At 56.1% G+C, this 12,963-nt stretch overlaps 1 protein-coding gene across 5 annotated transcripts; it reads left to right on the top strand.

The window, feature by feature from the left end:
- Positions 1–3,270: 3,270 nt before the first annotated feature.
- Positions 3,271–12,963, top strand: TLCD2 (TLC domain containing 2). 5 transcript variants are annotated; one of them, XM_073004568.1, is made up of 8 exons: positions 3,271–3,397; positions 4,186–4,328; positions 6,013–6,095; positions 6,452–6,610; positions 8,042–10,364; positions 10,551–10,633; positions 10,865–10,947; positions 12,254–12,963. In XM_073004568.1, exons 5-8 carry the CDS (start codon positions 10,042–10,044, stop codon positions 12,704–12,706), a joined length of 942 nt encoding a protein of 313 aa, XP_072860669.1. In that variant the 5' UTR covers positions 3,271–3,397; positions 4,186–4,328; positions 6,013–6,095; positions 6,452–6,610; positions 8,042–10,041; the 3' UTR covers positions 12,707–12,963. The 5 variants fall into 5 exon arrangements, with proteins under 5 accessions (XP_072860669.1, XP_072860670.1, XP_072860671.1 ...); XM_073004569.1 differs by having other exon boundaries at positions 6,013–6,610; XM_073004570.1 differs by lacking the exons at positions 6,013–6,095; positions 6,452–6,610.

The following is a 12,963-nucleotide window of genomic DNA, read 5'->3' as shown; positions in this document are numbered from 1 at the left end:
CTGGAGTGACACCCAGGCATCTAAATTTTTAACAAGTACCCCAGGTAATTCTGATGCAGCGAACTTCAGGCTACATCTTCAGAAGTAAAGTCTGTAACAGCTTTCTTCTCTTCCGAATTTCCCTCTCACTGCCCCGGGTAAGCGTTTTCCCTGAATCCCAATGCAAGCACCTTTGGGCTTTGGGGAATCTCAGACCAAATTAGCCACTCCCCTTGGCCAACCTCAGTATTGGGTTTCCAGGAGGTCATGTCTTGGATAGTCAGGGACACAGGCTGCAGCTGCCCCAGCAGTCAGCCCATGTTGAGTGCGGCCAGTTCTTGCTAATCTGGCAGGGAGAAAAGTAAAGGAAGCTCCACCATTTAGTGCACCAACTGCAGACCAGTGTGGCAGGTACTATGCTAGGTGTTTTCTAATTAAATTTGTTTTTCGTCTTTTTTCTTTTTTTTGAGATGGAGTCACATTCTGTCACCTAGGCTGGAGTGCAGTGGCACTATCTTGGCTCACTGCAACCTCTGCCTCGGCCTCCTGAGTAACTGGGACCACAGATGTGCACCACCACACCTGGCTAATTTTTTGTATTTTGGGTAGAGCTAGGGTTTCACCATGTTGCCCAAGCTGGTCTCAAACTCCTGAGCTCAAGCAGTCTGCCTGCCTCAGCCTCACAAAGTGCTACGATTACAGGTGTGAGCCACCTCGCTGGGCCATTTTTTATTTTTTATTTATTTTTTAAGAGACAGGGTCTTGCCATGTTGCCCAGGCTGGTCTTGAACTCCTGGGCTCAAAGTGATCCACGTGCTTCGGCCTCCCAAAGTGCTGGGATCACAGGTATGAGCCACTGTGCCTGGCCAAATCTTGAATTTTTAAAAAATTTTTAATTGGTGAAATCCCTACAACAAACCTTGAATTCCTTATTCACCGTATGTTGTAGATGAGGGGAAATTATCTGTAACAATTTCACAGCTAGTAAGAGCTGGAATTTGAATCTAAGTGTGTCTAACTTAGTAGTTCTCAGCTGGAGGAGATTTTGGCCCCAGGAGACATTTGGTAACGTCTGGAGATACTTTTGGCTGTCAAAGCTGGGAGCTGGGGATGGGTGAGTGTTGCCACTGACATCTAGCACAGAGGCCAGGGACCACGCAGATGTCCTACTGTGCATCCAGTAGCCCTCCCACAAGAAATTATTCTACTTCAAATGCCAGCGGGTGCTGAGGTGGGGAAACCCTGGACTCGAAGCCTGTGCTTCTGGCCTTGGGGGTGGGGTCAGTGTTCAGAACAAAATGGAAAAGGGTCACCCCAAGGGCCGTGAGCAGGAAAGGGATGGGATTTCTATGCTCGGGATAATGGAGAATAAGGGTCGCTGGTAAGGCTTCATTTTCTTCCACGTTTGGCCAGGGCCCTGCTTAATTTCTCTCTGCCTTGCCAAGTCAGTCCTAGGACTTCACACTAAGCTTGTCCTGGAGTGACCCCAACTCCCAACTCAAGATCGGGGCAAAATCTTTACCTGGGTATTCCTGCAGCACTTCCCAGCCAAAGATGCTGGCTTTTGGGGCCAACGTGTCCCACCTGCAGCCCTTGAGCAATTAGCACCCTTGCTGTGGGGGGTGGCCATGTGGGCAGGGCACCTCTGAAAGCCAAAAATGGAGTGGCCCAGGGACCAGGTGGCAGCTGAGAACAGTTAGAAGTGGAGGGAATGTGGCAGGGCGCGGTGGCTCACACCTGTAATCCCAGCACTTTGGGAGGCTGAGGCAGGTGGATCACCTGAGGTCAGGAGTTCACGACCAGCCTGGCCAACATGGTGAAACCCTGTCTCTACTAAAAATACAAAAATTAGCTGGGAGTGGTGGTGTGTGCCTGTGGTCCCAGCTACTCGGGAGGCTGAAGGAGAAGAATCGCTTGAACCCGGGAGGTGGAGGTTGCAGTGAGCTGAGATAGCGTCACTGCACTCCAGCCTGGGCAACAGGAGATGCCGTCTCAAAATAAGAAAAAAAATAATAATAATAAATAAAATAGGCTGGGTGCGGTGGCTCACACCTGGAATCCCAGCACTTTGGGAGGCCGAGGCAGGCAGATCACAAGGTCAGGAGATCGAGACCATCCTGGCTAACACAGTGAAACCTCGTCTCTACTAAAATTACAAAAAATTAGCCAGGCGTGGTGGCAGGCACCTGTAGTCCCAGCTACTCAGGAGGCTGAGGCAGGAGAATGGTGTGAACCCGGGAGGCGGAGCTTGCAGTGAGCCGAGATTGCGCCATTCCATTTCAGCCTGGGTGACAGAGTGAGACTCCGTCTCTAAATAAATAAATAAAATAAAAAATAAAAATAAAATAAATAAATAAAGTAAGTGGAGTAAATGGGCAAAACCAGGAGGATCCCATCAGCCCACAGGGGAATAGGGCAACTTGAGTAGGAAGTAGGGGGCGGCTGGCCTGGGAAACAGCGTTCTGAACCGCAAGTTTTCTTCCCATAGCCATTCCTCCTCCCCAGGCTTGGTCCTCGGGTTCACTATACCCTCCCCGGCGCCAGTCACCATTCTGGACCTCCCCAATACTGGCCTCCCCCTAGACCAGGGAGGATCTAGACCGGAGAATCTGAATTGACTATGCTAACAGGAAATACCTCTTTCCAAGCCCAGAGCCTCTGAAGAACTAAGGAGTAGAGCGGGGTTCGGGTTGGGGTTGGGGGAAGACAGTCTTGGAGTGATGGGGGAAAAGAAAGATCATACAATCACATCCCCCATGTTCTTTCCTTCACCACCCATGGGGGTGGATAGGGGGATGGAGGAGGGTAAGCAAGGAGGAGGATGTGGTAACAGCTGATTCGTCCCCTGAGGTCACACTTTCCAACAATCAGCTGTTACTGGGGCGCAAGGCAGGAAGTTTCCTTAAAGGCGCAATGTCCTGAACGCAGGCTCAGAATTCTGGAGCTCCAAGGAACTTTATCAATTACCTGATGGAGAGCGTATTTAACAGAGGGAAGGATCTCACCTTCCAGGCACATCTCTCCTGCTCAGTTACTCTCAGCCCTTATTTGGAGCTGAAGGAAAAGGCATGGATTTCAGTCCACACTTTCCTCTTTCTGGGGTTTGCGCGGAGCGATAAGGTGGGGTAGGCTTGCCCCTTTAAAAAAGCCGACCAACAGCTTTTGCCAAGTCATTGGGTTCATTTCAGTTTTTGCCCATCCCCCGCTCATCTAGACTCTGATTGGCCCCTGGGGAAGGAGCAGTCTGCTCATTGGTCTCCACCTTCGAAATCTCTTCCCTAAGTAGGCCTGAGTCAGTGAAGAGCTTTGGAGGGCGGGACTGAATGGGGGTTAATCAGAGGATGCGATTGCTGACCATTTGCACTTTGGCATGGCCCATCCCCTAATTTCTGACCAGAAGCCCTCCCTGTACCCTAAGGTGAGGACTGTGCTATGAATCTTTTGTTAGAAAGCTACCTCTTGGGAGGCTCTGCGGCCTCTTCTGGGACTGGGAAGAGACATCCAAGAAAAAAAGCCTCCTCTGGTTAGGAAGGGCCCCCAGGAGGAGTGGGCTGGGTCCCTTCAGTGAAAGCTGGGCTGGGCGAGGTTAGCATCCTCCCTCCTCCAAAAGCCCTCGAGAGCTCTCCAACGGCAGCCTCTGCTACCCTGGGGGCTGACGCTCTGTCCACTCCTGCTCCTTGGTCCGCGCCACCTTTCCTTAAAGAGCTATAGCGTCCCGCCGAGGCCGGCCAGTCAGTTTGGGAGATGTCTAAAAGAAGCACTCACGGCTCCAACAAGGAGGGGCTGTCGCCCTTTAAGGACTTCCCTGGGCCGGATTCCGAGCTCAGTTTAAAAATGCCAACTCACAGAGCGCACTGGGTTCTGGGAAGGAGGGTGTCGGGCTGAGAACTACATCGACCAGCATGCATTGCAAACGCAGACGCCGTGACTTTCGCCTGCTCTTTAGGACTCTCGTTTGACGTAGCGCTTTTCTAAGCGGGTCGTTGACGCGAAGGGCTGGGCCACGCCTTTCCGTCTATTGGCCGGCTCGTGGGTGGGTGGGCGGGGCTTGGTGCAATTCCGCCCGGCAAAAGGGTGGCCTCTTTGCCAATCAGAGCCAGGGCGCCTGGAGAGGCGGGACCAGGGCGAGGCCCCGGCGCCCCCGGGTGGGCGTGGCCACGTTGCCCAGCAGTGGGCGGTGATTGGCCCCGGGCGGTGCATTCGCAGCTCGTGCGTCACGACGCCGCCAGCTGATCGGAGCCTGGAGCCGGTGTGTGCTGGGCGCCGTGAAGAGACAGCGCCGCCGGCCGTGGGGAGAGGACGCAGTGATTTGCTCCCCTCTGCGCAGCAACCCCCACACCCAGCACCAGGTGGGTGTGAGCTGGCAATCCGGTCACGCAGCGGGGAGCCGCGGTAACGGGATGGAGGGTGAAAGTGGGGTCCGGGCGGCCACACCCTGCCCTTCCGGGGAGGAGAGAGGGGGCGGCGGGGGCAGGGGCGCTTCGGGAAGAGGGGCCTGGACTGGCCGGGTTAGTGTGTCAGGAGCTCTGAGGAAAGAGTCCGGGACGGGAGTCGTTGCGGAAGGGCTGGCGGAGTGGCGGGGTTGGGGGAGCCGAGGGGCCGGAGGGCCGGGGGCGGCTCACCCGGCGGCCCGCGGTCTGAGGATACAGGGGCCGGCCATCTAGCCTGGGGAGGTTCTGGACCCCCGGAGCGGGCGGCGGGGAGGTGCTTTGCCTCTGTCGGCGTTCACTGGGTCAGAGCCAGTTCAGCGCCAGTTCAGCGCCCTGGCAGGGAAGGGGTCGCTGGGCGGGCCGGCCCCTCCTCTCGTTCCCTCCAGGGGATGTTATGTAAGGGGGGAGGGGAGAGGAGTAGGGGGCGGCGGTGCCGGGGCCTTATGCAACCCAAAGGTTAGGGTTTCACCGCAGTTGGGCGGGGGAAAGAGGGCAAGAGGAGGGCCTGGAAACTCTAACCCCCACTCCCCAGACTAACTGGCCGTCTTGGGCCGAGAGAAGGTCACCTCTGCACCTCCCCCCAGCCTGTCCGGTTGTGAGGCCCCTAGCCCAGGCCTGGCCCTGACTGCCTGGGAAGCCGGCTGGCTGGGTGGGGCGCCTGGGTTAGTCATCACTGGGCTCCCTCTCTCCCCACCTCCCGGCCAACTCTTGGCCCCTCCCCATGGCCTCCGGCGAGGCTGTCGCCCCCACCTCCCTCCGGCCCTGGTTCCAGCCTCCAACTCCTTTGGCCTGTCATCGTGGCTGTCATACTGGGCTAGGAGCTGTCAGAGTGCCAGAGGGTTGATGGAGCAGCTGGTCAGAGGGTCAGTGCCCTGGGCCCACCCCGCCCTGCAGCCAGGGCACCTGCTTGGCATAGACTGTCAGCAGCTGCTGAGTCCTCTGAGTTGAACAGAGCTATCTCAGACAGAGGAAGGTCGGACGGAGTTGGACTGGTCACCCAGGGGTAGGAAGATACACAAAGTTCATGCCTCCCAAGAGGGTTTCAGAATTTGAACCGCACCCCGTATCCCCCAATCTTTATTACCCTCTGAGTATAGAAATTCCAAGACAAGACCGCCTTGGCCCCTCAGCCTGGCGTGGGCCATGCCCTTGGACTGAGTGTCAGCAGAGACCCGCCCTCCCCAGCTCACATCCCCCGAGTCTGCCACGCCCCCAGCCCCCTCCCTGGGCCATGCTGCAGGGCCCGGCTTTTCCTGCTGATTCATGCGTTGGAACTGTGGGGGCGGGGCTTGGAACTTGGAACAAAGTTCAGACATGGAGGGGCCGGCAGACAGCCTGGAATTCATACCAGATGTACCCGGAATGCGCAAGCGGAATGCCTGGCATCCGAGAGTCCTGGGGAAGCTGCCCAGCCACCCTGCTCATACCTCCCTCCCCTCCAGCCTGTGGTCCCCTGCCCGCCCCTCACAGGCCCAGCCACCCTGCCTACACCTCCCTCCTCTCCAGCCTGTGGTCCCCTGTCCGCCCCTCACAGCCCCGGGGCCTCTGCTGACCTTCTTTCAAACGCTAGGCCTCCTCCCTTCCTCACTCTTCCCCACTCCAGGCCCCCAGAACTCTCCTTCCAGCTGAACTCCCTGGGAACAAATCATTTGGGCTGATGACTGAACTCATATTTCTGGACCTGAGGCGCCACACTTCTAGTGCCTGCGTGCTGGTGGGGTGTGTCCAGGGTCTCGGGCTCTGTGCTGCCTGAATGCTGAGGAGGCTGGGCCCCCGGGGGCTGCTAGGGCAGGGGTGGCTGAGAGCAGGACTGGGTTTCTCTAGACTCCAGTTCTGGAAAGAAGAGTAAGGGAAGTCTGTTTACAGCTGCCTCTTGCTGCTCACTGAGGCTAACAGCTTGTGCAGGCCCACGTCAGAGCTGCAACCCTTCATTAGAATCTCAAAGGTCTACTGGGGCAGGACCCTGATGGCCAGTGAGTGGGTCAGCGTGGCAGCAACATGCCCTGCTCAGATCTTTCCCATTTTCCCTCCCTTTCCCCTAGGAGCCTGTTCCTCTCACACCCTCACCTGGCTGAGCCGCAGTAGTTCTTCAGTGGCAAGCTTTATGTCCTGACCCAGCTAAAGCTGCCAGTTGAAGAACTGTTGCCCTCTGCCCCTGGCTTCGAGGAGGAGGAGGAGCCGCTTTCCCCGTCATCTGGAAGGTGACAGAAATGGGCTGGGAAGGTCCGAACAGCAGGGTTGATGATACGTTTTGGGAAAGCTGGAGAGCCTTTGCCCAGATTGGCCCAGCAAGGAGCGGTTTTAGATTAGAGACACTGGCTGAATTGAGGAGTAGAAGGGCTCAAACAACCCCAGGTTAGTTGGTCTTTGTGTGACAGTGGGAAGAAGTGGAGAGAACACTCTGTCTCCCGGACTTCCTTCTTGACCCTCCTTCCGTATCTCTCATTCTTCCCCACTGGCCTTTCCAGATGAGGTCCGAAAGTAAGCTCACTCTTCAAGGAAAAGTGACACTAAACCCGGGGTGAGGAGTCATCCTTCTGCTCTTATTTTTCCCTGCATTTGCTCAGGCTGGCCCCGACTGTCAATTCCTGGCCACTTACCTGTGTCTGAGACCCTTAGACCTCCTGTCTCAGTTTCTCCACCTATGAGATGGGCAGCCAGACAGATGAGTGTACATGAGGGAGTCAGAAGCCCACCTGGTCGATTCAGAACCTGGGCTCTCCCGCCGCTAAGGGTGGGAACACACACCTTTTCACATAAGCTGTTGTCCCTTCCCCATCCCTGACACCATCACCCAGGAGCTGGGCGGGGTAATGGGAAGCTGGAGGAAGGGGTTAGAGTTAGACCAATGCAAGGAGCTAGGAGCTCGCCTCTCCACGATGTCCCCCCATGCAAGGGTGGCCCAAGGCTTCCCCTGATACCCAAAGCAGGACAGCAGCCCCTTGGTGGGATTCTAACTGCCGCTGCCCTGTTTCTTTCCTCACTTTGCTTTCCAAGGTGGTATGTGATCCCCAGCTCAGGCCTGTGCAGACAGGAAATTCTCCCCTGCAGCAAGCAGGGGAGGTGGGTTGTGGGATGTGACCTCCTTCTGGATATCAGGCAGTGTAAATCTGCCCCCTCCAGCCCAGATCCATTCTCACCCAGCGGCTACAGGAAGCTGTCTGTTCGATTTGGTGGGAGGAGATGTGCAGGGAGCTGTATCCTACCCTCCGCTTGTGAAAAACTCAAGGATGTGGAGAAGAGTAGACTGGAACCCTGCCCTTCTGCAGCCAAGCTGAGTGGGACAGTGGTAGAGAGGAGGGGATAAACGCATAGGCTGCAACAAAGGTCACTCTGTTCCTGGACACTGCCTCTGTCCTTTCTTCTTCTTGCTTCACTGGCCACAGCGTCTCCCTCCAGCCCTGGCATGTGCCTCTGCCATCTTCACCCATCATGGAGCAGAGGTGAGGAAAGGGAGCCTGGGAATGCGGAGAGCAGTGAAGGACCAGGCCTGGAGAGCACAGGGTCCTACCTGGGCATCCAACAGAGGAGCCCATAAAGGCCAGGAGCACCCCAAAAGGAGGGAGGACAGCCGGCCTCCATCGACGGCAAGCCTCCAGCCCTCTCCTCCTCTGATCACCATTTCTCTCCAGGCTTTCTGCCTCCAAGATGTGGCGCCATAGTGCAGCGCCCTGTGGCTTCACCGCCCTACTTCCACCTCCGCCCAGCCTGCAGTGTTTATGTAAAGCAGCCTCAAGGACCAAGAGCCATCTGCGAAAGGACATACACAGGAAATTCATAAAAGAAATCGGAATGGATAAAACTATGAAAAAAATGTATGCTTCATTAGTAATTAAAGAAAGGCAAATAGAGCTGAAAGCATTTTTCCCTTAGCAAACCATAACAGAAAAAAATAAGACCCAATATTGGCAAAGAGACTACCGAAATGACATTGCCATATATTGCGTGTGGGAGTATACGTCGTATACATCGGTGCAGGCTTCCTGGATGGCAGTTGGGTAATATGTGTCATGTAGCCTAAAAGCTCCACGTCCTTTGACCTATGAATTCTATCTTTGGGAATTTATCCTAAGAAAATTATTAAGGATTTAGTTAGTGATAAGATGTTCATCCCAGCTTTGCAACGGAGAAAAATGAGAAGCAATGGTTTGGTTGGGAATTCATTCCTTTTCTGCTGTAATGAAAGTTTGCAGTAGGGGATTTTGCTTAGGGAAATTATTGTATCTCCATCCAGATGGTGGGGTACTGCACAGACATTAAAAGTCATGTAAAAGAACATCTGACTGAAAGAAAAATACTCCTTGAATATTAAAAGGTTGTAAAAATAGTGCATGTTATGTGATCTCAATTTTGTCTTTTAAAGTATGGGTGTATACTTGTATACAGAGAGCAGATAAAAAAGACGAAAGGCATGCTAAAAAATGTTTAGTGGTTATCTTTGGATGGTGGAACAAAGTCACTGAAATTTTCATCTTTAGTTTTTCTGTAATTTCCAAATTTTCTACATTAATTGTGTATTGCTTTCCTATAATAAATATAATTTAAGAGATTGGTGTTATTATTTAAACCTTTGGAGAAGTGGGGGTAGAAGAATGAAGGGAAGACCTCAGCTTTTTGGTGAGAAGGTTTGGTTGGGGCGCCTCTTTGTCTATGAACTTAATTCTTTGAAGTAGCTGGAATCCTTCCTCTCAGCCTGCAGGAAACAGCTCTGAATTGCTGACTGACTGCTAGCTGAAGAGGTGTGGAGTGGAGTAAGGTGGAAGGAAAGCAGTACAAACCTGGGGCTCTTCAGGGGGTGAGGGACTGGGGGAGACTTTTCCTCTTAAGGCTGGAGGGTTCTAGAATCTTAACAGCCCTGCTACTGAGAGCAGGACAGGTCTGTTTTTCTCTTCTGACTCTGTCCCAGCCTTGAAGGGACCCTGTGTTACCTTTTCTTGCCCTTGGATTGTTAGATACTCTACCCACCCAACAGATACCAGGCCCTTGGGGAAGGGCGGTGCTTTTCAAGACCAGCGGCCAGCGATTCCCTTTTGCCTCATCTTCCTAATGAGGCTCCTCTGTAGGGCCAAGAACAATGCTGGGGGTCAGGGCGGGGCCCAGTGCGTCGCTTCTCCAACATGGGGGCTCCTGGGGGTTGTGGAGGCGGGGAGCAGAACTGCTGGAATTACAGGTTTTCTGGGATCTGTTAAAGGCCTGGAAACTTCAGGAGGCAGAAGGGGTGGCTCCAAGAAAGTGGGGCGCCCCCTCCCCACCACGGACGCTGGGAAGGAAGTGGGGGCAGCGACCAGACTCGGGCAGGCAAGTGTGGGCTGCGCTGGCCTCTGCCTTCCAGGGTGTGGCGGTGACGCTCAGTAGGTGAAAGGCGCGGGAGCCGGGAGGAGGAGGTCAGGGTTCGCGGGCGGGGCCCGGGAGTGTCAGGTGAGGTTAGACTGGAGACCGAGGTCTGCAACTCCAGCGCTTCAGGACGCCTGGAGCTGGGGAGGACCCCTATTGGCGAACATCCCGGAGGCCCCCCGAGCTCCAGGGTCCGGAGCCCCCGAACCGCTCCCCTGGCTGGGGCGGGACGCGATGGGTGGCCAAGGCTCCGGGGGTGGCGGCCCCGCGGCTGCTCCAATCACCGCGCAGCCGAGGGATGGGGCGTGGACGAGAAGGGAAAAGTTCCTGCGGATCTCGAAGGCGGGGCGGGGAGGGGAGCCGGGGGCCCAGTCCTGCAGGAAAGAGAGCGCGGGCACCGAGCGGACAGACCTGGACCCCCTGCCCCCCCAACCGCCGCGGGGCCATGGCGCCCCCGGGGCTCCTGGTGGCCGGCGCCTCCTTCCTCGCGTTCCGAGGGCTGCACTGGGGGCTGCGGTGGCTGCCCACGCCGGAATTGGCCGCTCGGGACCGCTGGCAGTGGCGGAACCTCTGCGTCTCCCTGGCGCACAGCCTGCTCTCGGGGGCCGGGGCGCTGCTCGGGTGCGGGCTTGGGGGTTCGAGGCGCACCGGGCGAGGGCGAGGAGTGGGAGGCTGAGGCCGGGAGACCCGGCGGGCGTCTCCAGAGCTGAGACTGGGGTGGGGGCGCGCACAGAGAGAGCACAGAGAGAGCGGGGTCAGGGCGTGGAGAGGCTAACCATGCCCCTCCCTTCCCCCTCCATACCCCAGCCTGTCACTGTACCCTCAGATGGCCGCCGACCCCATCCATGGCCACCCGCGCTGGGCCCTGGTGCTGGTGGCCGTGTCTGTGGGTAAGTCTGCAGGGAAGGCTGGGCCGGTGGGGCGATGGAGGGTTCGGGGTGCAGCTTCTGCTGTCCTTCGAGGTCCATTCCCCTCCCCCGTGGGGGTTAAACGTTCCTGAAGCTTTTACCAAGGGAAACCTAAGAACTGGGAGAGGGGCGGGGCGGGGAGGGGGGAGCTGGAAATCCTCTCTAAGCTGCCCAGGCTCTGGAGCAGCCTAACCCCTACCCCCATGCCCACAGGTTACTTCCTGGCAGACGGAGCTGACCTGCTGCAGAACCAGACCTTCGGCAAGACCTGGGATCTTCTCTGTCATCATTTGGTGGTGAGATTGAGGGGAGAAGCCAGACAGGAGGGAGGAGGGGAGCCCTGTCCAACCTGAGCTTCCCAGTCTCTCCTCATTCTTCTTTTTTTTGAGACGGAGTCTCACTCTGTCACCCAATTCGGAGTCCAGTGGTTCCGCCTCGGCTCACTGCAACCTTAGCCTCCGGGGTTCAAGCAATTCTCCTCCCTCAGCCTCCCACGTAGCTGGGATTACAGGCACCCACCACCACGCCGGAGTAATTTTTAAATTTTTAGTAAAGATGGGGTTTCTCTATGTTGGCCAGGCTGGTCTGGAAATTCTGACCTCAGGTGATCCGCCCACTTAGGCCTACAAAAGTGATGGGGTTACAGGCATGAGCCACCACCCCCCGCCCTCTCTTCATTTTTCTATCCTATCATTTCCCACAGAGTCTCTGCCCCCAGCTGGTGCTTGGCTCCCCAGTCTTAGGCTGAGTTAGGGGGAGGAGGTGGCTGCTGGCCACAGCTGGGGAGTCCAGACACCCACCATCCAAGAGCACGCACCATGCCAGGGCACCCACCATCCAAGGGCACCCACCATGCCAGGGCACCCACCATGCCAGGGCACCCACCATACAAGGGCACCCACCATGCCAGGGCACCCACCATGTGAGCCTAAGGAGTTTGGGTCCCCCCACAGGTGTCCAGTTGATCACGGAAATGTGGAATATGGAGCTTTTCTGAGAAGGGGGTGTCCTAGTATAGGGTGTGGGTATGCGGTATGAAAGCCCTAGGCCAGGTGTGGTGGCTCACGCCTGTAATCCCAGAACTTTGGGAGGCCGAGGCAGGTGGATCACGAGGTCAGGAGATCGAGACCATCCTGACTAATACAGTGAAACCCTGTCTCTACTAAAAATACAAAAATTAGCTGGGTGTGGTGGCAGGCGCCTGTGGTCCCAGCTACTCGGGAAGCTGAGGCAAGAGAATCTCTTGAACCAGGGAAGCAGAGGTTGCAGTGAGCCAAGATCACGCCACTGCACTCCATCCTAGTGACAGAGTGAGACTCTGTCTCAAAAAAAAAGAAGAAAGAAAGAAAAGAAAGCCCAGGAATGGGAAGTTAAAGGGGTGTTAGGGGATGAGACAGCCCCTCCCTGGGCCAATCCTGGCTCCATCTGTGGAAGGGTTGTTTCAAGGCTGCTCAGGGCCCCAGGATAAAGGTAAAAGCATAAAGGTCAGGTGTTTGGGGAGTCCCACAGAATGCGTGGAAGCCTCTCTTAAGGCCTGGGTTATTGGGACATGATGGCTGGCAGGTCACGGGGAGTCCTCTGACCTGTAACCCTGGCTCCCAGGTAGTGAGCTGCCTCAGCACCGCTGTTCTGTCTGGCCACTACGTGGGTTTCTCCATGGTGTCTCTGCTCCTGGAGTTGAACTCTGCCTGCTTGCACCTGCGGAAGCTGCTGTTGCTCTCTCGCCAGGCCCCATCCCTGGCCTTCAGCATGACCAGCTGGGCCTCCTTGGCCACCCTGGCCCTCTTCCGCCTGGTCCCGCTGGGGTGGATGAGTCTGTGGCTATTCCAGCAGCGCCACCAGGTTCCTCTTGCTCTGGTCACCCTGGGTGGAATTGGGCTGGTCACTGTGGGCGTCATGAGCATCATATTAGGGATCCGCATTCTGGTCAATGATGTCCTGCAGTCTCGAACCCATCCACCCGGCCCCGGGCACGAGAAAACCAGGGGGACCAGGACACGTCATGACGATGGACCTGTCACCAGGGACAATTCCACTCTCAGCCTGAAAGACTAGAGAGAAGCCATGGGGGGGGGAGGTGGGGCCAGGATAAGGAGATGAGGGTCTTCCATGCACAGTCCCCCATCGGGGTGAGGGCCAGACTGGCTCATCAACATCTCAGTTTCTCTTCGAGCTAACTCACATCCCTTCCCCTTGCTAGGATCTAAGAAGAAGTGCTGATGTTGGATGGGTGGGAACCTGGGTTTCTGTTCACTGAAATCCGTCATCAGATGAGTGCCCTTTCCAGCAAATAAACTCAAGAAGTACAGCCA

The sequence above is a fragment of the Chlorocebus sabaeus genome, chromosome 16 (genome assembly GCF_047675955.1).
Source record: "Chlorocebus sabaeus isolate Y175 chromosome 16, mChlSab1.0.hap1, whole genome shotgun sequence".
Lineage (NCBI taxonomy): Eukaryota > Metazoa > Chordata > Mammalia > Primates > Cercopithecidae > Chlorocebus > Chlorocebus sabaeus.
The sequence above is the reverse complement of the archived record's forward strand: the minus strand, read 5'-3'. Positions and strand labels throughout refer to the sequence as shown.

Coding starts and splice junctions, on each gene's coding strand:
- TLCD2 (XM_073004570.1), top strand. CDS start 10,042: ATGGGGCGTGGACGAGAAGGGAAAAGTTCCTGCGGATCTCGAAGGCGG. Junction 10,365..10,550: donor GGGGCCGGGGCGCTGCTCGG/GTGCGGGCTTGG, acceptor TCCATACCCCAG/CCTGTCACTGTACCCTCAGA. Junction 10,634..10,864: donor GCTGGTGGCCGTGTCTGTGG/GTAAGTCTGCAG, acceptor CCATGCCCACAG/GTTACTTCCTGGCAGACGGA.